The sequence below is a fragment of the Pseudomyrmex gracilis genome, unplaced genomic scaffold (assembly GCF_002006095.1).
Source record: "Pseudomyrmex gracilis isolate BER0280 unplaced genomic scaffold, ASM200609v1 scaffold_0, whole genome shotgun sequence".
Lineage (NCBI taxonomy): Eukaryota > Metazoa > Arthropoda > Insecta > Hymenoptera > Formicidae > Pseudomyrmex > Pseudomyrmex gracilis.
In genome coordinates, this window is record NW_018020584.1 from 3,642,289 (window position 1) to 3,667,018 (window position 24,730).

General features: G+C 41.5%; 1 protein-coding gene across 5 annotated transcripts in view; it reads left to right on the plus strand.

The window, feature by feature from the left end:
* Positions 1-24,730, plus strand: part of LOC109864002 (cysteine-rich motor neuron 1 protein-like) — a 208,806-nt gene that overhangs the window by 174,244 nt on the left and 9,832 nt on the right. Inside the window, exon 1 of one of the 5 annotated variants that reach the window (XM_020444799.1) lies at positions 23,077-23,147. The exons of the other annotated variants lie outside the window; for them this stretch is intronic. Within the exon in view, the coding sequence (XP_020300388.1) occupies positions 23,126-23,147 (22 nt within the window). The 5' untranslated portion in view covers positions 23,077-23,125. Of the gene's footprint in view, positions 1-23,076; positions 23,148-24,730 lie in introns of those variants that run through there. 5 annotated transcript variants of the gene reach the window in all.

Sequence of the window (24,730 nt, forward strand, 5' to 3'; positions counted from 1 at the left end):
TTGTTTTCGTAATATAAGTCGCGCTAATTATTTCATATATGTTATCTATTGTGTTCTCCCCTTCTTCCAGTTGCGATGATTACTTATCACTGTCGAAGAAGCGAAGACACTTGCGCACGAGCTAATAGTCGATAATTACCGCAGTCAGCTATAATGCGCGAGTAATTTATCAACGTGTATCGTGATCGCGACAACACACACAGTGCCCGTGTGTGTGTGTGTGTGTGTGTGTGCTCGCATAATTACCCACCCATCTCTGTTATCGTTCTCGCTGATCGTTGCGATAACCGTAACGATTGTGCGCGCGCACGCTTAAGATCGTATAATCGCCGGAACGTTTATTGAGCCACTAGCGCGACACTTTATGGAATCTGGAAGGCACTTCCTTTAGTCGGGCGATCGCTCCGACTTCCGAGAGAAAGAGAGAGAGAGGAATTGTCGGAAGATAAACCCATTCATGGAGTTTCCGTCGACCGCGCTAGCTATCGCGAAGAACGGAAGAGCGAACGGGAGATCCAACAGTTCCAACAGCCTCGAGGTACCGTACTTCATTCGGCGTTCGGACTTCATTGAGTGCTTCCGCGAGAACAAGCGAGTCGATCTCGAGTGGAATGAAAACCGACTTAATATCGACGAGACGATCCGAACGAATTTTTCCATCCTATCGCGGAAGTAGTAAAACAAGAAGACGCCGAAGTAGATGTTTATCGCGTTGCGTACTGTATCGAATATTCACACTTTGAGGTCGACACAACCGAGATAATTTATTAGAGAAAAGTGTGCGGGAAATCTTTTAACTATACTACTATGTACGTCTTACAAACTATATAATACACACGATGTACATATGAAAGATGTCAGAAATAACGTATGAAAATCAAACTCGTAAAATAGAAAGAGGGGGCAGTGGAAAAACAACACGTGACCAAGGTCAGTGACCTCATCGTAGTCACGCGACCAAGGTCAGTGACCTTACCGTACTACAAATAATACATATAATACAATATAAGGTATAATATTATAAATATATAATAAGTTATATTGTGTGTATGTATAATATATATATTATATTAACATTATAATTACCGTGCGTCTTGGTATGTACGACATGAATCGAGAAACACATCCTAGAAACGTCCAATCAGCGTCGAGATAAAAATGGCAACAATTAATATTAAGAGAATCGATTATGTTTATTTACATACTTTTTCTGATGGGATTGTATCAAAAACTTGAAAATTACACCGCGATGAAAAATGATTCTCGATTTTGTTGTTTGCGCATAACTCATTTTGTATGAGTTTTTGTGTAGCAATTTAAAAAAAGTTTAAATTACAATAAACAAAATCGTTTGTGACGACACGCGAGATAGGAAAAGATTGACGAATTCTTTGCACGTAGCAATATCATTCCGCGCGATTGCGCGAGCTGTCGTCGTTGTTTTAAGCGCTTATCGATCTGCGGATTCACGGCGCATTTGTCACGGACGAAGACCATACAGCGGTATGACCGTCATTCCATACAGCAACACACGACGATAGCTTCTCGTTTACGAGCTTCAAGTATGTCGTTTTCGTGTTTTTGCGCGTACTTCGCGCAGCTGTCGCGATAATCGCGATCAAAAAGACGTTCTCTTCATTTTAAGAGCCACACGTGAAAAGATTCTGACTTTTTTTTTCTCACTTTAAAATCTCGCGGAGATCCAATTCTTTTCCACTTAAGGCGCTTCTCCACCAGCGTTCAATTCGACAACCATCCGGCTCCTTTACTCGATAATTCCGGTCAGATGTTCGATATTCTCTATTGAAATCCGCGATTCTTCGCAACTAACGATGAAACGCTTTGTATATCGGACAACAAGAGAGGCGAAGGACCGTACGAGAATTCTTTTCCGCGCTTCGAGTGAGCGAGGCAAACAATTTTCAACTGTTTCACATTGGAGTGACAATTGTCAACTTTAAACAAGGTTGTATTGTCAACTGAGCAAAGTGCAAGTGCTTCGCAAAATCACTGTTTTTGATTTCATTTGACAATTTTAAATCGCGATACAAAAGATTTCTATATTTAAATAGAAAGTTACAGTACCCGAGAAATTATTATTTAACAAAATATGCTTCATAGATTCTAGCAAAGTAGATTTAAAAAAATACATTGACGTATAAAAAGGCAAGAAAATAATTCTTACTCGGGATTAAGTCGCAATTCTCGACGCAGTGCTGCCAATTTATAATACCTATATTTCAGATAAGTCTCTCTTTTTCTCTTTGATGATTTTTTCTAAGCCGCTTCAGTGTATTTCGGTATCTTTTCGACCATTATCGGCGACATGCATTATTGTTACGAGCGAATATCATTCATACGTAAGTACCGGCAGCGGAGCACAAGTAAGAAGCTTTTCATACTGCCGGAGCTTTATCCGAGGTAAAATCCAGTCGGTCTCATTCGTTCATGTTTTCCTATGCGTTCTCGAGACCTTTTTTTCCTCCTCTATTCTCCTCTCCTATCCTTTTTTTTTCCTCTTCTATCTCGCTTAGTATTCACGGAAAGCTCCGCACGGTGGTGGCCGGCGCGAATGCAGCTGCCGCCGCGCCGAGTTTCGTTTCCAGACTCCTAGGTCCTTTTTCCGAAAGTTGCGCTTTCAGATGTTTATAACGGGGAGATCACAACGCCGCTTGTTGTATGTACATCGCGGGCGTCCAACTTGTTCATCCGCGAGATGCAACATCGGCGGAATCGGGAAACCACGCTCGCTATATATTTAAATCCACGCGTGTGTGTGTCTGTTTTACGTTGCTGCGCGTAACTTTAGATCCTATTTTACTTGCTAATAATCTCTAGCAGTCTCGCTTGACTAAATATTCGCGTACGTATTCACACGTGATCGCCTTAAATTATATATATTAGGTGTATTTTTTATGACAAATATTCTCTAAAAGCATTCTCGTGTTGTTTGCGTTAAAGCAATTTCTACATTTCGATGTGAAATTGGAAATTTTATTATTTAGTTTTTCGTTGCGCGCGCGTTGTACGACTCCGTCATTTCAAAACACTCATCCCGGAAGGACAAAATAAAAAATAATAACTTGAACAAATAAGCGAGCAAATAATAACAGAATTACATACACGATTCAAGAGTCCCATCATCGCTTAAGTTTCTTTTGATAATTCCCGGATATAAATCCCGGGATGAAGTGCAGCGAGAAAGGAGGACACGCGCGCGCATACATCACGCAGGCACTGTTTTAATCTAGGAACTCGCCCCGGGGAGAATTACGTCACGGTAGGGTGAGACTGTTGGGTATAGGAAACCGGTATGGATAAGAGCACAGATGCGCGCGCGGCTCTCGGTCGTATAGTGAAAGACATAAAGGCAACCTGACGCATTCCATTATAGTGATGTCTACGGCGTAGCTATCACCGGTAACGGGCCAGCTGACGCGGCGGCAGGCAATGCAACCAACCACCGTAGTTTCAACGTAAGCCCCCGTTGCTCGCGGCCTTCTCTCTCTCTCTCTCTCTCTCTCTTTCTCTTCTCCCTTCGTCGATCGTACACGGGCTGCGCTGGTTAGGTTGAACGTGTGTACATGTGCGCGCACACATTCGTGACGGCGCTCCATACATCCGTGCAATCCCCTTCTATTACGCTAACGGATCCCGATTTGCATTTTACAACTGACCGTGGGTCTTCATCGCGCGCACCAACAACCCTTCCTTCTTCTCTTCCTCCCGCGCGTTACACGTCGTCTTGAGGGCATGCCACGGACGTGTCTCCCGATAAGGATCCGCTATCGGATATAGATAACGTTTGACGATCTTCGAAAATGAGACCGCATCGAAAATGCACCGCCGGAAATGAGAGTTCCGAATTGTTGGATGAACGAGGAGCGGATGAAGAAAAAATATCCGTTCGATAGATATCATTCTGGCATTATGAAAATGGAAAAGCACACATATACCTATATATAAAGGCAGCTACGGAGGGAAGAAAAAGAGAGGAGATTGTTAGATTTTTTTTTTGGACGAGTTTTTCGTCACGGTTCTTCGCGATGTTCTCGTCAGAGATAATATTCAAAATGAAAATCGTTTAAAGTCCGAATAAGTTGAAATTGCTTGTAAAAGAGGAGTCTATTTACGGTATAAATATTTTGTTTGTCAATTTCTTGTTTTCTCAAATATTTTTAATTTTCAGTAAACAAGTGTTTTTATATAGCTGCATTAAAATCCTATATATATTTAAAATTCACGCTCTCAGTGTGCACTTGCACGTGTAAGCGAGAACGGGCTTGGATGTGCATATATCAACAGCTTTTTTTAGTATAACACGAATATCCTGAATAAAATAAACTGTTAACTTTTTGCTCCTCTGATTGTGTACTTTTCCGGGACATAAAACGCAACATCCGATGCACCAATTTCGAAAAATATATATATCGCATCGATAACTATTATCGTAAATAAATAAACGCTAAATCCGCCCGCAGACACCAAAATGGTAGTCGTAGAACAACTCGTACAGAGCGCGCGGGCGGGTAATACTTTTGTAGTGACTGTGCGGCAGTTCGCTTCGTTCGATCATTACGACGACGGTACGGAAGCGGAGTGCGAAAAACATCGTTCCGAACAAAGGCAATCGATCGCGTCTCGATCATCGTTATTGCGAGCCGTATTTAGAGTGCCGCTACTGCTGCTCGGGGTTCGGTTTTCATCATTCTACTTTATGTGTCGTATGCAACGACTTCTCGCTCGCTCTCACGACCTACATACAGGGCGCGACCGATCTCGCAATATAATCGTTTGCGCGGTGAAATCGAGCGATAATCCCTTCCAGATATCGGAGCCGAATATTTATTTCTATTTTCATTAGGAAAAACCTAGCGTTTTTCCTCTCCCCTCCTCCCCCATTTGTTATTCCTTCTTTCATTTTCGGTTGTTAACAGAGGGTCTCGTATTCCGCTGTTCTTCTCGTTACTTTGCGCTTTCCATTCTCGCAAAAAGCGCGATAAATTCTGCTTTTCGTTATCCGCCCGTTATTGCGATTCGTCCGTCGACGCACGGCCGTTTTGCGAACGACGAACGAGAATCCGTCTATACGGTTATAACGTTTAAATGCATCCTAGACGCGCGGATAACGTGAAGCGCGCGATTCCCATCGACACTATCGCAGTTCAGATATATACGTTTGGAACAATGTCTCTGTGCAATACATATACATATATATATATGTAAAGGATAATATTTCATCTATACAATATCTAAACCGCAAGTTCTCATAACTTGCGGTAGAAGTTCGTAAACGTAACGGAATATCACAGAATATCGGAGGTTCGCGTAGAATGAACTTCGAAGGATCCAGTCAACCGGTTCGAGACAAGTTTACGCCAGATATTGTGGCTTTCCGCATTTCCTTCTATTTGCATATCTTTTCAGCGACTGAAATGGACTTCTCGACCGCAAAAATATATCGAATATTGCGCCGGCACCCAATTGCGGGTTGCATAAAAACGGAAATAAATGGAACATCTAGAACACATTACATTGTTTTATACTTTGTTTCTTTCTTTTTAACATATCGAGGAAACTTTATTTCAGCAGCAGAGACAGAGAGATAAATGGATCATGACTCAACAGCAGATTGAGGTTTTATATCTCACCACTTCTTGTCTATTTAAACGGATCTTACATTTAATCTGTCATAAATACAAATCGGTCCGTCTTTGTCTTCAGCTTCTGGTCCTCGTGCGTCTACAAATCCCGCTTGATGGATCACGATATTCGTCAGTCTGACGCGAGATGCAGATCTCTTCGGTTAATCCCCTCCCTCCCTTTTCTCCTTTATGCGTTTCCACAAAGCGCGCACGATAAATCCACAACAGCCGCACATTATTGCAATCTTCAGAACAATTCCCTTCGTCGAGAAAGCCGTCGGTAATCCGGTAAGTATATTTCTCGCGCGCTCGCCGGTCGAATCGAGTTTGCCGGGCGAAATGAGGCGGGCGTCAGCCGCCGGATGAGTCCGCTAGCGCGCGCGGCCAGCTTTTGAACGCCTTTGTGGCGGCGGCTTGCTAACTCGTCGTCGACGTAAATTCGATGGGTACAAAAGATCAAAGCCAAACCCCTTGGTGTGTGTGTGTGTGTGTGCTGCACTAGCAGTCCACCACCTACCTCCTCGGCGAACGCGCGTCGCGGCGAGCTTCGATTGAGAGAGAAAGAGAGAGTGAGAGAGAAGGAGGAAAGCTGCTGCCTTCTCCTCCGGCTGCGGCCCCGGCGCACACCCTCGCGTGTACATCGTAGCCGAGACCCTGCATTATTCATGCTTAGAGCACACACCGGCACCGACACGACGCCTCTCTCTTTACCTTGCTATCACATCGTGTGTTAGTTCTCTAGTAGCTCTTCCTTCCTCCATCTCGAGCCGCAACATCCGGTCTCGGCGCGCGTCTCGGCCAACTACAGCAAAGTGCCAACTTTCTCATTAAGCCCAGTACTCCCGCGAGGTTCCCGCGGTCGACCGTCGTGATCCTTCTGGCTCCCGGAGTCCGAGTGACGCTGAAGAGATGTCCATTATCCGGTCGGTGCAGCGGCCACCGTCGCTTCGGCGAACGACGGTTCGTTTTCTGAATTAGTTGAGACGCACTTAACCCCGATTGCGTTTAGTTGCTCCCGACTTTGCATCTCCGATCGAAGTCCAGAGGGTCGGTCGGAGGTTCGCTGGGGAGATCGTTTTCTCTGCTTATGCCCGGATTTGCAATTAGGATATAATACATTGCTCCTCGGGAAGAGAGTTTGTTAATTTAATCTCTTTAAGAAACACAAAAATGAATTTATGGAGTTTCCGCTGCAAAATTGTTATCAAACTGTTTTTAATAAAAACGGAATTCAATGTAGTTTATTTTAAAAAAATAAATTACTCTTTTAAATGTTTATTTATTAAATAAACGTACATATAAAACTTTTAAATCGTTTTCGTAAAAACTTCTTTCGAATCTAATATTTATTAAAATGTTTATAATAGTGCGCAACACGTAGTCGAGGTAATACTTGCCTGTGTGCACAAAACGGAAGACTCCACGCTGTCTGGGAAAAATCGGAAATAGCTTTATGTATCGTTCTACTTCTCGCAATACTAATTTAAACTTTCCAAGTATGTCCACAGTGGATTCCAACTCTCGCATCCCTATCGATCGGTGTAACTTTTATTTAACGATGCATCTCGAAACTCTCGAAACGCGCGGCAAAGGAGAGGCAGAGATATATATTTCGAGAGTGGCCGAGCATGAGAAGAGATGGGAGGTAGCAAGCGGAACGATCGGCTTATCATCAGCAAGTAGCATCGAATCCGCTTCTTACGAACGATAGTAAATATTTGCAGACCAATCGAAGATAGAGCGACCGAGCTAAATCCATCAGCGATAATATTATCCTCGCCGTTTTCGAGATACACGATTTATTGTAAAAGCTTCCAGGAATACAACTTGTTCGATCTTGAAGAAATTCTTACTGCGACTAACGTCTGCAGTTACTCTTTTCCATACGCTCTTTTATGCTATATACACTTTAATCTTATTGAAGAAAGCATAATACTGATATCTCCGTCAATATATTGAAAACTTTTGCAAATTTTTATGTGTCGTTTGAATCACACACTTGTAAGAAATACTTATCTCGCAGATATTTGTTTTGATAAAAGCGTAAATGGGAAAAAAAATCGTAAATATAATAATACAATATTTATTATATTACACGTTGTAAAACAATGTGATCGCATTAAATTTTTTTATTCCTAAAATCAAAATATTTTTTAAACCACACAACGCTAATGTTTAATGGAGAATCGTTCGATTTTTCCCAACGAATTCCATCATTTCTCCTGAAAGATAAATTTTTATACGTGAAATTGTTTTTAAATAAATGGACACTGGACGCGTAAATCACGCAGGCAATATACCGGGGAACGAATAATAAATATCAGATGAATCTGATAGACCGCATGAATATTAGATAGACCGAAAATATGACTTTGTTAAAAAACGGGCCGGAATATCAAATATATACATATAGTATATCAATTCGATATCTATCGCAAAATGCACGCACACAGACGTTACGTAAATATTAAGTGAATTGGGGACGAAGATGGACAAGCTCTCTTGCGTAATATCCATATTTTACACAACAAATCACGAAAGACCGTCAACGATATAGCCGCGCGTGCTTTATAGCAAGAACATGTCGATGTTCGCACACGATCGAAATACACGCTGCAAAATAACGTACAATGCGGTACCTCGTATTTCTGCTCGTTGCTTCCTCACGCGTTTCCACTCGAACCCCTAGAAATCAAATTTTCCCATCCAATTCCATTTTGTTCGCTCGGGTACGTCAATTAAAACGCGCTGCCATCATTCTAGTCGGCATTCTAGGCTGACAATATATCGACCACACAGCAACACAGGGAAAATAATACATCTAACGACCTACTGACAACACTCTGACAAGTATAAGGGTAATTCCTGCGGTGGTTGCACGAGATACCACTTAACGTTTTAGTAGTGTCCTCTGTGAACTGTTTCAATTTCCTGCGGTTTTGAATAATCCAATTTCACATTGTAACGACGACATTGTTGTATCAAATTGAATATTTAACTACGTTTGGTACGTACATATGTAGAGAGAGAGAGAGAGAATTGAAACAGGCAATAATCAAATACAATAAATATTTTTTCAAGAACGGAATCAAATAATAATACAGAATGTATTCTATTATTTTTTGTTTTCTTAATCAATTAATCAAGAGAAAATATTTTTATGTGCGATTTGGAGTTTTTATTAAAAAATGTATGTATTTTTTTTGCGTTCGGCGGTAACACACACGGATTTGCACGTTTTATTCATGTATGTAACGCATTATTGTACAAATAAACTCGCGGTAGTACATCTCCGCATGCATCCGTCAACCAGTATAGTTTAACAGTCAATTTGTTACCCACAATGAGATTCTGCATAATAGGAATTTCCCGATGCAGATTATGGTATGTTGTAACAAGGATCGTGATGTCGACTGTTTGAGGATTTCGACGCTGGATCTCTATTGTTTCATTTTGACAAATTTAATCCAAGTGATTTCTCCGGGAATAAGAAGCGATAAAAAGAAAAGAAGTTATAATTGTTCTCGTTTTACCGCGGTGAATAAACAGAATCTTCCGAATTGGTCGTTAACTTTGATCTGACGGAGAAAGCAAACACGGAGCGGAGATGTACAAACCGCAGAGCACCGAGATAAGGGAGGAAAACATCGGAAGGTGGCGAAACGGCTAAAGGAAGTGGAGGACAAGAGAAATTGGAAAGGGAAAGTATATTCGGGAACGAGCACAGAGTCTTCTTCAAATCGATATTCAGCATCTTCTATTTTCTTATTGTTTTTACTTTTTTGTATTTGGTTTTCAAAATGCTTTCTTCGATTATTACTGTTTAAAAATATATTTCAGAATTTTGTACAAAAGATATATTTAGCAAAAATAAATAACTGATGATCGATTTTGAACTTTTGTTACACACACACACACACACTCTTTCTCTCTCTCTCTCTCTCTCCCCGATATGTCATAGATATATCCATTACACAAAAGTTAAAATTGAGTTTAAATTATATATTTTGTTTATCCATCCGATTCTTACCTAAATCACTATCATCAATCTTCGAACTTTTGTTTTACTTTTTCTTTCAGTAATTATGTACACAAGCCTTCAAAGGCTCAGTAATTTAACAGAGAAATGAAAATTCGATTTAAAAGCCCAAGCTGAGTTACTCAAGTTTTCTTATTTTATAAGGTATTACATTTTTGCCGCTCTTCAACAATCTCTTATCTTGGATTACGATATCACGTCAGACCTTTCTTCCTCACAATGATTTCCTTCGACAGTATATCTCCGTACAAAGTACATGGGATAGCGCAAGAGTACATAAAACAAATAACAGTCTAGGGAGGAACAAAAAAAATATCTTTGATTCCCGAGAAAAAAAGTGAGAAAAAAAGTCGACCATCTCTCACGCGACACTTTGATCGAATCTGTACATAACAATCCAAACTTTATCGACGTCCAAGGATCTTTTCCCAGAAGCGAAAAAGGAAACCTCTTTCGGTGGCTGGTGTTGCCGGCGACTGAAGTGCCGGAGAAATTCTACGGCATTAAAGGGGCACTCTGAAGAATTTCCTGGCGATTCTGATAAATGGCGCAAATTTGTTACCGCCGACGAAATGATGAAGCGCCGGTCCTCTGATTCTGTCAGCCACTTTAGTGTAGATCTTTGCGCTTCCGCGATCGATCCGTTCGCGAACTCAAACTTTGTTTTAGAAGGATACGGTCAAATTGAATTTTTCAGCGAAGAAACACGAGGGAGAAATTTGCAACGCGAGTGCGAGTTTTTACAAAAGAAAAACACGAGATAAATGTATACAGCCAGTCAATTTGATTGGCAAAAGTTCACATTGGCAATTTGCAAATGAAATTTTTCATATCACGCGCGTTTTGAAAGTTTTTGGCCGCTACGTGCCGACACAAGCTTGTATTTTTATTGGGGGATCTGGTGCAAACAAAGAACATCTCTATTAGCGTGAAAATTTTTCTTCGTATTTTTTCAACACGTACAATTGATTTTGATTTTGCGATGAATGTACATCGTGATGCGCATCTTAATAGGATTTTATTCGTCAAGGAAGTCTCAAAGAACGACTTCTGCGCGTCTAGATCCCAACGGATCTTGCTTATTTTTCCGCGCGAATGAAAATTAAGCGCACCTCTTCTAAAACCCTTAACGAACGCCGGAATATCCGGACGAAAAACCGGAGAGAAATTTTCTCGCGAGAAACTAGGTTTCTGAAACGAGATACGCGCGCAACGATAATCAGCGACGCTCTTTGAAAAAGCCCCCGGTAGCCGGAGAAACGATTTTCCGACTAACGCGCTCGCGCGCGCGCACAAGGGATAAGAGAATTCCGGGTCCGGCCGCATTTTCGAAATACCTCTCTCGCGATTTCTTTACACTCGGAAGAGCCGGTCTCTATCCTCTTTTTACCCCCTTCGTCCCCGCGTCTCTCTCTTTTCTCTCTTCTCTCTATTCCGAAATTCTTAAGTAACGAAACTCGCAGAGGAAACTTCTTACCCGGAGAATGAATACGTTGCTGAGGATGCAAGAAGTGAGTGAAAATCCGCTCGTCCTTTTTCCCGGTGGCGAACTGAATTCGCTTCGCTATCTCAAAAAAAGAAAATGAAGGAGACGATCGTGTGTGCAACATAGTGCACGCGTGACTTACGAAGCTTACGAAAAGTTGCGAAAGCGATCCTTCTTTTTCAGAGACCGCTCGAGAGTAGCTGAACAGATAAATAGCTTGTGACTTATTGAATTCACTCTCTTGTGTGTGTGTGTGTGTGTGTATTTGTTGTCGTACACAGTGTACGGATGAGATAACAAAAATGAAAAAGAAAGTACGCGATAGTTCAGCAAATCAAAAAAATTATTTCGAATTAAATTTTTATTATTATTATTATTATTATTATCGCGCGCGAAGCACCGCAGAGATTAAGTTAGTTTACGTGATCGCACGGCCGTGCGATTACAACCCCGCACATGGCGGAAGTTAAAGCTCACGACACGGGGGGACAAGAGCATGCAAACACCAAACTGGGGAAGGTCGTCGTATCGTTAATGCATGTCTCATTATGCAAATCTGTCGGATTCCGTGATGCGATTTTTAAGTTCACACGCAAAACTTCTTGATCGCGTCCCGGCAACTTTCATTCGGTCGCCGACTAGACTTCTGACTAGAGAGAGAGAAAGAGAGAGAGAGAGATGACACCTTTCGCGTGCAAATCAGGACTCGCGAATCCTGGAACCCTCGTGCGGTTCTTTCTCAGCGCGAAACGAAACGTTTGCGTTGAATCTCATCACGATCATTGTCACGTTTCAGACGAAAATCTCGCGCAGAAAGCGCGCGCGCACTCTGTGGGAGAAACAGCCGCGCGACATTACCGTTCAGAAAATTGCGAAACTTCGACCTCGTTAAATTTATCTCGGCATGCAGGCTTGATTTAAGAGAGAAGCGATCTTACTTGAAATTATATTTATCGCTCGACGAGACACACGCGATTACAGATATTATGCACAAACGTTTTTCTTGAATATTCGTGTCCGTACGGCCATTTTTTTTTTTTTTTTTTTTACATTTTAGATTTACGCAACATGCTCGTCAACGCGCTGCTTAAGCATGCGACATCAACGCTGTCGCGAGTAATGCCGGTGATACGTGAGAGACGAGCGTGAAACGTTAAGCCACACCTGAACTCGCTGCAATATATCTAAGATCTAACCCACATTTAACTTCAAGTTTATGTAGCACGTCAGGTAGAATCGCATCGCATTACACCAGGAATTAGTTAATTAAGTTTACCTTTATTACGTGATTCTCCCTTCCATAAAGATTACGCGATAGAGTGTCTCTGGCTGAAGATTCGTCAAATCTGCAATCGATAGAAAAAACGCTTTAATTATCATACAACTGTTGGAAAGTGCTGAGAAATGTGTAAATTTTTTATATTACAAAATTGGATCAATAATAGCGACTATAAATTTTTATTTATGACACGCAAAATATTTTATCGCGATATAAAACCGAATTTGCACGAAAATGATAACTGTTGAAAATTGTGAAACTTATAAATATAAAATAGCGAGGTATATAAATATAATAATTATTATCACATCGAAAATTACAGTGTGTGTAGCGTCTCACTTTTTCACGTTAATTTATCGTACGCAATTTTATGTGACGTGTCCTCAGCGAAGTAACTCTCGATATAATATCGTTAAAATTATGCAAGCCACAGTAATATGGTCTCATCAGCGATTTGCTGCATTACGCTTGGCGACGGAAAATCGAATAAAATCGCAGTCATTAGGTTCATTTCACGTATGTATCCAATTCCAATTAGGCTAACGATTTCCCGGCACGTTTTCCGCGCGCGTTCGTCGTGTTTTTATTTTTTTACTATTTTTTTTAACGGCGATGTGTACGTACACATACATATATATATATATATATATATATATATTTACATGCGCGCTAGGACGTGCACTTCGCCGATGCGGAGCTGCAGAGCGCACTTCATTAGACCGGATTCAATTTGCCGAAAGTTTTGTCGGATTTTCAATACGCGCCGCGCTTGAATGCGCCTGATAGGTGCTCGTTGTAAATTAACGTTGCCGCCGCCGCCGCCGCCGCCGCCGCCGCCGCCGCTTTTTAAGCTGCACGCTTTTAACGAAAGCGAATCGAATTATCGATGTTAGCGTCCGGGAAACGCTGTTTCCGATACTTACGCATCGCCGACTTTCGCATTCATTTTATATTCGAATTGCTACGACAGTAAAATAAGCCCCGAATCGATCGGTTTCCCGGCCAGAAGGGATGTCTGTGTGTGTGTGTGTATGTGTGTGTGCGCGCGCGCGTTCGGTAACACATTTAATATTATCGTTCTTCTGGAAAACGAGGAGCTTTAATGAATTGCGCCTCTTTGAAAAAGACGCGAGCAAATTACGGAATATATATTTTAACAACGAGGAGATGCGCGAAACGCACACACGTGGTATTAAGTTCTTTTCAACAGAGAATTAATTGATGTTAAGTGAAGCGGAACTTTATTCCGTTATTGCTTGTTATTATTTACTTTATATTTTACTCCACTGAATGCTTACAAGGTGATTCGACTTTCGATCGGCTTGACGAGACTGTCACTATTGACGACGCATCAAATCAGCGTATAGTTTCTCTTCGCCTCTGGTATCCTTTCGCCAATCCAATAACGAAGTGCACGCTGATGTACTTCTTACCATCCCGTCATCCCTACGGGGCGCATCTTCTCGCCTTACCGCTGCCGCTTGGCGAGGCGTTTTCACGTAATTGTGAGAAAGTCCTCTCTTGGCGCGCGACAGCGTCTATCCGCACCTTCGCCGCTCATTTTCTCTTCCCGCTAACGAGAGAGCTTGGCGCATCGTACGTTTTCCGCAGCTTTTCCCGCTTATTGAAATGTAGATGCCTCGTCGCGATGCTGAAAATACGACAGAAAAAGCCGTTTCACGGAAAGAAAACGGTGAGTTTCCGCGTGTGCGCGCGCGCGCGCGCGCTACGTCCACACGGGAGCCTGCGAGTGTGCACAACGGAGTGCACTGCGGCCGAGAGATGCGACCCGAGAACAGACAAAAGGGCGGAAAGAATTAATGATGGCGCGCCCGACGGTCCCATTCCAACGCCCGCGAAACGACGCATCAACTCTCTTTGCGCTCTTCTTCTTTCCTTTCGCACCACTCAGACGTGACTGCGTCTCCCGCTTTCCCTCGTAAAAACGTATTACCTGTAAATGAGTTACCGTGCAACGTTAACGCGTCAAGATGCTGACGAGGAGGATGGGGAATGGAGATTAATCAGTCTCTCGCGCGACGAGAACGTCGCTACATCCAATGAGATTTTTCTTGCACTCGATCTTCGTTGGACACATAAAATATCGCGTCTGTAAATGTGAAGTAATGACGCTGCTGCATTGTTGTCGTTAATCAGAATTTCAATTTTTTTACGAGGGTGCTAAAAGTTTTTTTTTTTCGTTTTGTTTTTAGTTGGTGAAACATCTTCATGTATAAAAAGTATTTGCAGTCGTAATGTTCACGTTATTTATTAGTTATATTTTTTTATACATGTGCGTTCTCTCTCGTCAATATCTGCGCGTTATTTATTTGTCGGACGTATTGTAACTTTTTCTACTGCGTCCATTTGTTGGATTTTCGTGTCGGGAAAAATCTCCGGAAGAGTTTTTTACGTTGACAAATGAATTACGATAAATGAGTTACGGAGTCCCAGCGATTTCGAGCGAAAGAAAGACATGCTCTCTCACGGAAAAAAAAGAGACAAGAAAAAGTACATTGGAATGGCGAAACAGAATTAAGCAGTTTAACACGGTCACCCCATTGCAGCTTTTATCTTACATTTCTTTCAACTCTCAATTATACTGCATGATAAAATTATCTTTACTTATCTTGACTCTTATTAGTCTCAAGTTTGTTTCTTTTAGTTCTTTAATAATAAGTGTAATATTTTTGTCATCGCAATTAGATGTTTCCTCCGAACGGGGAATGAAGAAGATAATCTAGAGGAAAATATTTTAGAGAATAGAAGCACATTAGTTCGCATTCGCTAATTGCAAGTTCGTCTAAAAAAACAACGACCAGCTACGAATATAGCGATCCCAGGTGCCTGTGGATACATCGTGTGGGAATAATAGATTAATTAACTGGCTATATATATCTCGCGGTCGATTAATTTGCCGTTAATCTCAGCCGACGTGTGCTTCATTGGGGGAAGCCGAGGCAGCTCACCGATCGATAAATTCTAGAGATATTTTCTCTGTCTATTTGAATAACCGAAAGAACTCGGAGGCGCGGAAGTTAGTACGCAGGTACCACTCTTAGCAGCCTCAGCTTGCGAGCGGCTGCTTTCTTTCCTCGATTTTCATGATTTTGCACGTTCGCGCCTTATTCATTGCGCAAACTCATTGAGATTTTGCGGATAAAATGCTTTTATTGCTCACTTTTTTCAATCATATAAAAATAATCGATTTGAGTATTCTGTGCATACTTTTACACAATTATTTTGTTTGAGTAATTGCAAAGTGTATGAAGAATAAATTACGTGAAGTAACTTCAAATTAAATGAATCCTACTGCGTGTCTCTCGCTCTCACGGGTCTACCAACATGTTCTTACGGTTGCAAACACATCAGACTAGACATTCCCATTGCTCTCAATTTACAACATAATGCAGTTGGTCGCTCTTCTCGCACAAATATGTTATTTTTCTCTTTTTTCCTAAAAACTTCAAATTACGCGTATCTCTGTAACAGCATCCCTCTCTTGTCGGTGAGAGAAACGCGAGTCGTTAAACTGGATGAGGTAGAAAAAATTCGAAAAGCCTCTCCCGTTTCACCCTGCTATTTTCCGACTTTTTACCGGGAAAGTTGTCGAGGACACCGTCGCCGATTTTTTCCGACCGCGTTCTCGATTCTTCTGCGAGCGAAGTAAGAGATTCGACGCGGCGACACAAAAGAGTCCCCGCTTGCGGACGAGTGTTCGGGAGATGAGACCGCGCGTTCTGTTTGCCTACGTGAGTAGAAACGACCGGCTCGACTTGATTCTTCAAAGCGGATTACAAAGCGCCGGAAAAACGCACCGCGCAAATTTAAATACTGGCATGATGATGTCATTAACAAGTCCACGTGTATCGTGAAGAACCAACACGGAGATTGTTCCTGAATAGCGGACGTGAGTTCTTGGTACTTACGCCGAAGCTGAGGGACCATAAATTCCCGACTTCGACTCAGAGTGGTTTTCAAGCGGTGTTCTTTAATTCGGGGTTAAAGAGGTTGCGCGCACGTGTTTATACCTTTCGCGCAACGTAGACAAGCTCTGAGGAGAACCGTTTAGCATTCAAGACCGAATTATATGTGAGGCTACTAAAGAACTGGCTCTTTTTATAAATATACAGTGGAAGCGTTTGACGTATTAAAATGGTAGCAAATTTTTCGAGCTATCAAAATTTCTTGACAGGTAAAACAAATCAAGACTTCGAGATTTTTTAAAAAAACTTGATTTTTTTACCTGACAAGAAATAATACAAAGTTGTAGTAATGTAATAATAATAATCTATGTTATAAGAAATAATAAGAAAAGAAATAATAATAATAATACAAATTTCATTCACGTAATAACACACAATTTCATTATTTATCAGCAGATATGTCGTGATAGAGTCTTTAAAGAAATAAGTCGCAGATCACTTGTTGCTTTTATTATTAGGTGCTTTAAAATGCAGATCGATATCATTTTTCTACTTTCAAATCTATGAATAGAAAAAGTTTGAACACTGTATGATAAATTCAAACGTAGACTGTCGGGAAGGAGGGAGAATAAACGCTTGATCGCGATTAACGCTTGTGTTACCAGATACTCGAGCAATTATGGAAGTTATAACGACCGGTTACAGCTCAATCGTAAGCAATCATGTTAGCAAACACGAAGACGTCGGGTAAAGGAGACCCAGATGGAAAATTGGCTTCTCAAAAAGTTCGCATAGAGTTTATCTGGTATTTTATACCAGAACCGACATTGCAAGTTAATCCGACCGAGACGAAATGATAAATTTTTGCTTCTGCAAAACAGAAAATTGTAATTTCTCTTCTACAATATTTTCAACTTCTCACGCGCAATGTTTTATTAACTAAAACAACAAAACAAGTACGCGCATTGCGCATCTGGGTCAAGTCGACGAATCTAACGTTTTTTGCCGTATCCATTCGAGAGAACTTTAGAAAAACTTAGAGGAGAGCAACGGTAGCTGCTTTTTTTATTAATTAAATAACACCAATTCAATTGTGAGCAATAAAACAAACACAAAATTCACTCATTTCATTAAATTGCAAAATAAGTTAATTTTCAGTTTTTCATGTTTTTCGTATAAATATGTTTTTCAAAACTACTTGTATAGATAATTGTTTTTAGCTTTCTATTGCTCTCGTAAGAGCACACTTATGTTCATTAGTCGGATGAGAGTAATGAGAAGGATTAACGCATTTAAAAAAATTTCTCGAATAAATATAAGACGCTGCTTCTATCAATAAAAGAACCGTTTTAGAGAGAAAGAGAGTGAGCGTGAAAAAGAGAGAGAGAGAGGGAGAGAGATAGGGTATCTTATTCCGCAAATAGCGCTGTAAATTCGTTTAGAGCAATTACTGAACGACGACAAATAGATTCATTATGTCGGGAAATGCCGTCGGAGTGTATACGAGAATAGATAGAGAAGAGGGTCTCTCTAGATGGAGAAGTATATACGTATATATATATATATATATACGCGTGACGGTTTGTATATTGCGCTTTTCTCCTTTCATTTACGTAGAGTGCCGCCTTTGGTTGTGTTTGTTCACCTGCGTTTGCTTGTGCACGCGCATGCGTGTGTTTGTTAATCTCATCCGTACTAACATCCACCACCCATCTATCCGTCTACCGCTTGATTCTATTGCATATACGATCCTATATCTCATGTCACAGTGCTTGCGGAAGATTGTGTGTACCATCTGAAAACAATAATCCGACCTAGCGGCCGATTTGCCTCGGGTCCCAGATTGATTGATAACTCCGTACAGATAACGATCGCACCGGTTGACGTCAGCCACGCAAGGTCAACGTGCAGTTAACCCACACTGCAGCAGCGAGAAACGGAATTCAAAGTGGATGATATAGGCTAACGAATTTATACCATCCAAATGTCAGAGGTGCGAAGCCGAAGGAGAAGGCAGAGTCGTAAAATGAAGAAGATAATCTCGAGAGCTTTTCGAAACAAAAAAAAACAAAAACAAAAAAAAACAGTTGGTGCTTGTTCATGCGTGATTTTCAAGTAGAATGTTATAACGTATATACAGTAGTGTGTACATTATGCTGAAAAGCGACGAACAGAATGAGCAGCACACACGAAATAAAAAACAAAATGAACTAAAGTAAATGTTCCAATGACCGGACATGTGTCACTAGTCGGACATTTGTAACAAAAAAATTATTGTAACAAAATATATGTGTATATAAAATGTTAGAAATAATTAAAAATATATTGTGTAATAATTTATATTTAAAACATTGAGAATTGTTTTGATCAATACTTACATATCTAATAATTGTTTCTTTAATAAATGTACGGCTATCGGTACATGTCCGATTATTGGAACGTTTATTTTACAAGTGAGATAATCAAGAGACGTGTTTAGTTACTATAAAAATAAATGCAGAGCTGTAATCCGAATTGTAAAAATAATTTCCTCTTTTTCACCGAGAACTTAATGCACATGCAATGGATTTCGGTAAATTGACGCGAAATCTTGTGGTGACCAAATAGTCGGTTCCCTTTGAATAATAAGCCGATTCGAGGTAACCACTTCAAAGGATTCTCGGACGTAGTTGGACATTTGGGTTGTGTATTTCTCTGTTCAAGATCGCAGTAATTACTCTGCACCATCTTGTTTTGGATGTGTTCACCTGTGCACTTAGTCGACCTCAAATCACGATCTTCTCTCGTTAAAGCACGCCATATTGTGTCGAAAACTTGTGTTTCCTTCCCTTTCTCTTTCTCTCTCTTTTTATTTCATTAAATTATACGAGAAATTAGCACAGATGTCAGAAACAGAAGATCATACGTTTCAAGAGTGACGAGAAAAAAAAAAAATTCTGTAAAGAAGTTAATGATTCGATTTTACTATGATTACAAGTAAACTGGATGTTTCTCTCGAAGTTTCACTCGTATATCAATTTTAAAATAAATGGCTCAAGTACGTCTGTCGCGTACAATAATCGCTTGAAATTGATTTGCAACAAATCGAGAGTTGAATTCCCAATAGCTTCGATTGTGGGACAATTTGCATTTCGGGAAGTCGACAAGGCCGTAGCTCGAGAACTTTTCGCTGTTGGCCGAACGTGTTGGCACGTGCGCTCGGCGTTTACCCAAGCCGTTTGCTTTGACGTCGACGGTGAAGGACGAGGGTTACCGGCAAGGCAAAGGGTGCCCTGTCACGTCGGAGGTAAATTAGTAGCTCGAGTGTGCATCTTAGTACGGAGGTTGGTTGAAACAGGTCCGACGTCAACGTGTTAACACCGTGACTAGTTGTGGCTGCAGCAGGCTGTTGCGGTGGTCGGCTGTTGGTAGCAGCAGCAGCAGCAGCAGCAGCAGCAGCAACAACAGCAGGAGGCAAGTCGACGAGAAGACAAAGAGGATCGAGTACGAGCGAAGCCAAGCGCAAATGTTCCTCAGCTCGTCGATCTTCGCCAACTCTTTGCTTTCGCGTCTCTCATGTTGCTCTCGAGTGGGACTCTCGCGTCATTTGTTTTTGCATCAGCCTCGACATTTAAAGATCCAAGACAGAAGGAAAAGTCAAGATAAGGCACAAAGGAGAATGACAGATAAATACATTGATGTCAAGCAAGAAAGACATGAACTTGTATTTTTATCGCGCACTTATTCTCATTCCGTCAATGTCAATAGTCGCGATCGGCTTTGAACAAGTCAGCCGGTAGCAACCTGGTTGTGTTGCGCAAAATATGAAAATACATTCATGCCGCGCGATTGCTGCTTGGAATAAGTCATGAATTATTGAACAGAAGCCATTCGAGTTCGTTTTGATTTTTTAGCTAGTTTCTTTGTAACGTCGTTCTTACATAAACGTCTTCGAGCGTCTATATTTCTGAAAACGCGGCGACTGCGGCGGCGGCAGCAACGGCGACATGTCGCGCCGCGCCGCGCATCGGCGATTTAACAAGAGAACACGTGCCACATCGTGACAGTGTCATGGCTGGCGGTAATGGTGTTACGAGACACGAGTCGGCGTTAAGATTAATGCGACAATGACGCACGACTCGCAATACAAGTTTCGCGAGCAAAGGAGAAATCGACGAACGAACGGACGAGAACGACAAGCGGAAAAGCGGGAGAAAAAGAAAATTCCGCGGCCCGGAAATAAATTCTCATCGAGCCCCGGATGGTGAGGAACTTTTCCAATAATAACAGAAATATAAATTACGTGGATAGGGCGGCGCGACAACGAAACGAAGAGGAGAAGAGAAACAGGAAATACATCGGGCCGCGTAACGAGAAATGAGAATACGATTGAATGAAATAAATAAACGAGATACCGGTCGCGGTTGGCCTGCATCGGTATAACGAACCAGCATAGCCGATTAGTATTGCCAGCTGGTAGTGCAATGTCATAGCAAAAGATCGAGGAAACATCTGGATGTGCGTCGACCAAGCCCGTCGAGCAATGCGCGCGTCGATCGGAGTAGCGCCGCGCAAAACGCGCTCGAGACATGTATCCGACAACGGAGGGGGCTTTTCGCCGACTGGCGATATTGCATTAGTCTTTCCCTTCTCTTCCTAACCCCGTTCAACCGCTAGCTGTTCTTGCATACCAAACGAACTTATTGTTAACGCGAAACAAGTCGCTGTCGCATCCTGTGATTTTACCAAAGAAACCCATGCTGCGAGATTGAACTCGTGCTCGCGTTAGCATTGTTACTGGCAATGCGATAGTTTCGCATCGATGCTATCTCTCATTGTTTTCGGATGATATAGCCGGCGTGATGCAAGCGCGTTGCGGAACTATATTTCAGAGCGCTTTCTCGTTATCGAATATGATATTCTACTCTCTCTCTCTCTCTCTCTCTTTCTTTCTCTTTATCTGTAATTTTATAGAATTTAAAATATCTTAGAAAATACTGGAAGAATAAAACTTTGAACATCTTTTGGAAATTAAGTAGCGTTTTTTCTATTTACACTAGCACAACACAGGCGCGCGCTACGCGCACGCTATTGTTATTTTTATTTAACGTGTTGTCAGTGAACACAACCTGTCACCGCGATGACAGATAGTATATACGTCTTATAAACCATATATAATACACATATGAGAAATATCAGAAATAACGCATGAAAATCAAACTCAAAAAATAGTGAGAGAGAAGTGAAAAAACAACACGTGACTAAAGGCACGTGGAAAAGGGTAAAAAAGAGAATATTATATATATATTATATGTAATATTCTATATCTATATATAATACACATACGCATATATATATATATACCGTAATCACATGACCGAAGTCAGTAACACCGCCGCGGTCGCGCGCCCGCGGTCAGTAACCTCTCCCCCACCAAGGCCGCGCGGCCGAGGTCAGTGACCCGCCAAGGCCGCGCGGCCGAGGTCAGTGACCTCCCCCCCCACCAAGGCCGCGCGGCCGAGGTCAGTGACCTCCCCCCCACTAAGGCCGCGCGGCCGAGGTCAGTGACCTCCCCCCCACCAAGGCCGCGCGGCGGAGGTCAGTGACATTACTGTAGTATGTATAATACATGTAATACAATACATATAATACATATAATACAATATAAAGTATAATATTATAAATATATAATAAATTATATGTATAATATGTATTATTTAATGTTATATATAATATAAATTACAGTCACGTTATTTTCACGTGTTGTTTTTCTACTCTTTCTTGTCACGTGACTTTAGTTACGTTTTTAATTTTCTCTACATATACGACGAACTGTATCAAAATCGCTTTTCATTATTTACTCTCTCGATCTTACCGATTCGATTCGACTCGATCAACCAACCAACTAATCGGCAACGCGGAAAAGAGGCAACAATAAGTGCAATATATTCGACTCCAAACGCGCACTTCTTGGGGGGTACACATGCCTTTTTTAATATAGGATAATTGCGTTCTCAATCAAGTTGTTTTTTATATTTATCAAGAAAAAATCACTCGAAACTAATCAAATGCATAATATTTCTTATCACGGTTTATCTCTTTTTCTCATAATCAACTTCCGCCGATTTTGCACACTCTATAAACAAAATAATATACTCCCTAGAGAAGATTATGTTTGCAAGAGAAGAAGTACACGATTATTAACTCAAAACGAGGCTTCATCGGTCGTCTGTCACTGTCAAAGAATAGGAGAGTGGCAATCAGAATTTCCTTTTCGTGACGCCTGGTCAATTCGTGGCTATCGCACGATGTAATTTTTTTGCAGGAAATTACTCACTTTTCTCTCCTCGTTCACATTCTTGGTTTTGCAAAGAGCCGCGTGTACACTAGCGATCAAAAATTTGCGGAAACAGGCGCGAAATCACACCTCTTGCCCTTAGACTCCTTATTCCGCGCGCATTTTTGATCGCTAGCGTACACGTCGTTGAAATAAATCAACGCTTTACGCGTCGATCGAAATCGCGATTCTCTTCCAAAAATCGTGCCCCGGTTAATTTTCGCCCGCTTCTGCCACATCTCGCGCGTCTTATCTCTTCAACTTTTAAAGTTAATTTCTTCCGAATACTTCCAAGGTTATCCGGACATCTTTACGGCGCGATTCGCGTCGATTTACTTGTGGCCCTACCTATATAAGAACGAGCGCCTAAAGCACAAAGAGGGGACAGATAAGAAAACACCGATCGATCCCGCGGGCGAAGAATCACGAAAAAAATGAGAGAAGTTATGGCAAAAGGTAAAGACGAAAAGAAAGTTACTTACGCTATCGCGCGCCTCGACCCTTTCAAATTGCCAGCGAGCTTCGATCTTATATAGATGCTCAAAATTTTGATTATATTTTCCGAAAGTTTACGAGTTTCAATTTCGATCTGAAATAAACTATGTTTTCTCTATTAAACCACAAGGAATATCTTTGGAGCAGCCTTACTTTACCATTTTATACGATTTGTTGTGTATTTCTTTAACAGTAAAATACATGAAATATTTATATGAAGAAGTAATGTATATCGCAAAATTATTGCTTAAATTTCAGAATATTCTGTAATATATATATATTATAATGACAGTGAGTTTAACACAGGAGTTTAAATTGATAAAAGCTTTGTTACATTAAACTCGTTTTATAGACGCGCCTGTGAAAACCAAAATATCTACAACGATCAAACATTTTTAATTTAATTTAGTTAAGATTTCTCTTCTTACATTTTTTTTGTGAAAGTTTCTCGCTTTTATGTGTCAGAAATTTTTAATTTTATAACGCGCTTGCTAATTACAGTCATTTTAATTACCTTTTATCCTAAACCAGTAGAAAAGCAGCTATAAAAGTCAAACACGTAGGTAAAATCCGGGAATAAAAGGGAACATAAAATCTAGACCTTTTCCAAGACGGCTTTAAGCAACTGGACCGCGCTAAACCTCGGAATCCGTGATTTCAGAGACGAGGAGTAATAAAATCCGTCGGATATCGCGCTCTGATCGCCGAAGGGGATATCGCGCAGGTTCTCTCCGTGCGCGGCAAAAGAAAAGGGAGAAAGAAAAGGGGGAGGGGGGATTTCTTAGCCCTTCCGGTTTTAAAGAACTCGCCGCGGTATAACCTTTGACCGACGTACCTTTCAGTCACGCCGTGAGCAGAGAAAGACGTCGAAAAGCGTGTTTTTCTCCTCTCTTTCGTCCGTTTCTCGCACGGCGGTGGTAACGAGCACGAAACTTATCCTACCCCGAAATCGCCGGCGAGAAATTGCAAAAGCCGGACACAAAGAAACACTGCGTGAGCTGCACCGACGAGAGAAAGAGGAAGATCGTATCTCCTTCGTTTCTGTCATGTTCGTGGCCGAAATGCAAGGAACGAAACGAACAGATGAACGAACAGACGGACCGGTCGTGACACGAAGTGCGCCGCGTGTACATTGTAACGCACGGTGCGTGTTCCCTCTCGATGTTCCCTCTCGTCGATCATTCTCCTCTTCTCTCGGTAGTCGGTCGCGCAACAGAAGAACGGAATCCGGAAGATGTGCAGACTCATCCACGAGAATCGGGCCGCGACCGGCCCGATTTTGACAGATCCTCCTGGCATATGTGTGTATGTGCGTGCGTGCACGATGGGGACGCCGGTAAAGACCCGCTTTCGAGTTGAAAAAAAAAAGCGACGTCAAAACGGCGGCTCTCGCAAAGGTTGAAATGCCTATCCTCTTCTTTTGCAATGTATCACGCGCTTTATAAAACTGTGCGAGAACTGCGCGGAACGAGATGTTTGATATGCAACTTTGACGAGGATTAAACTCCATTAGGCTATGTACTTCACGCAAAGTTACGAGTAGT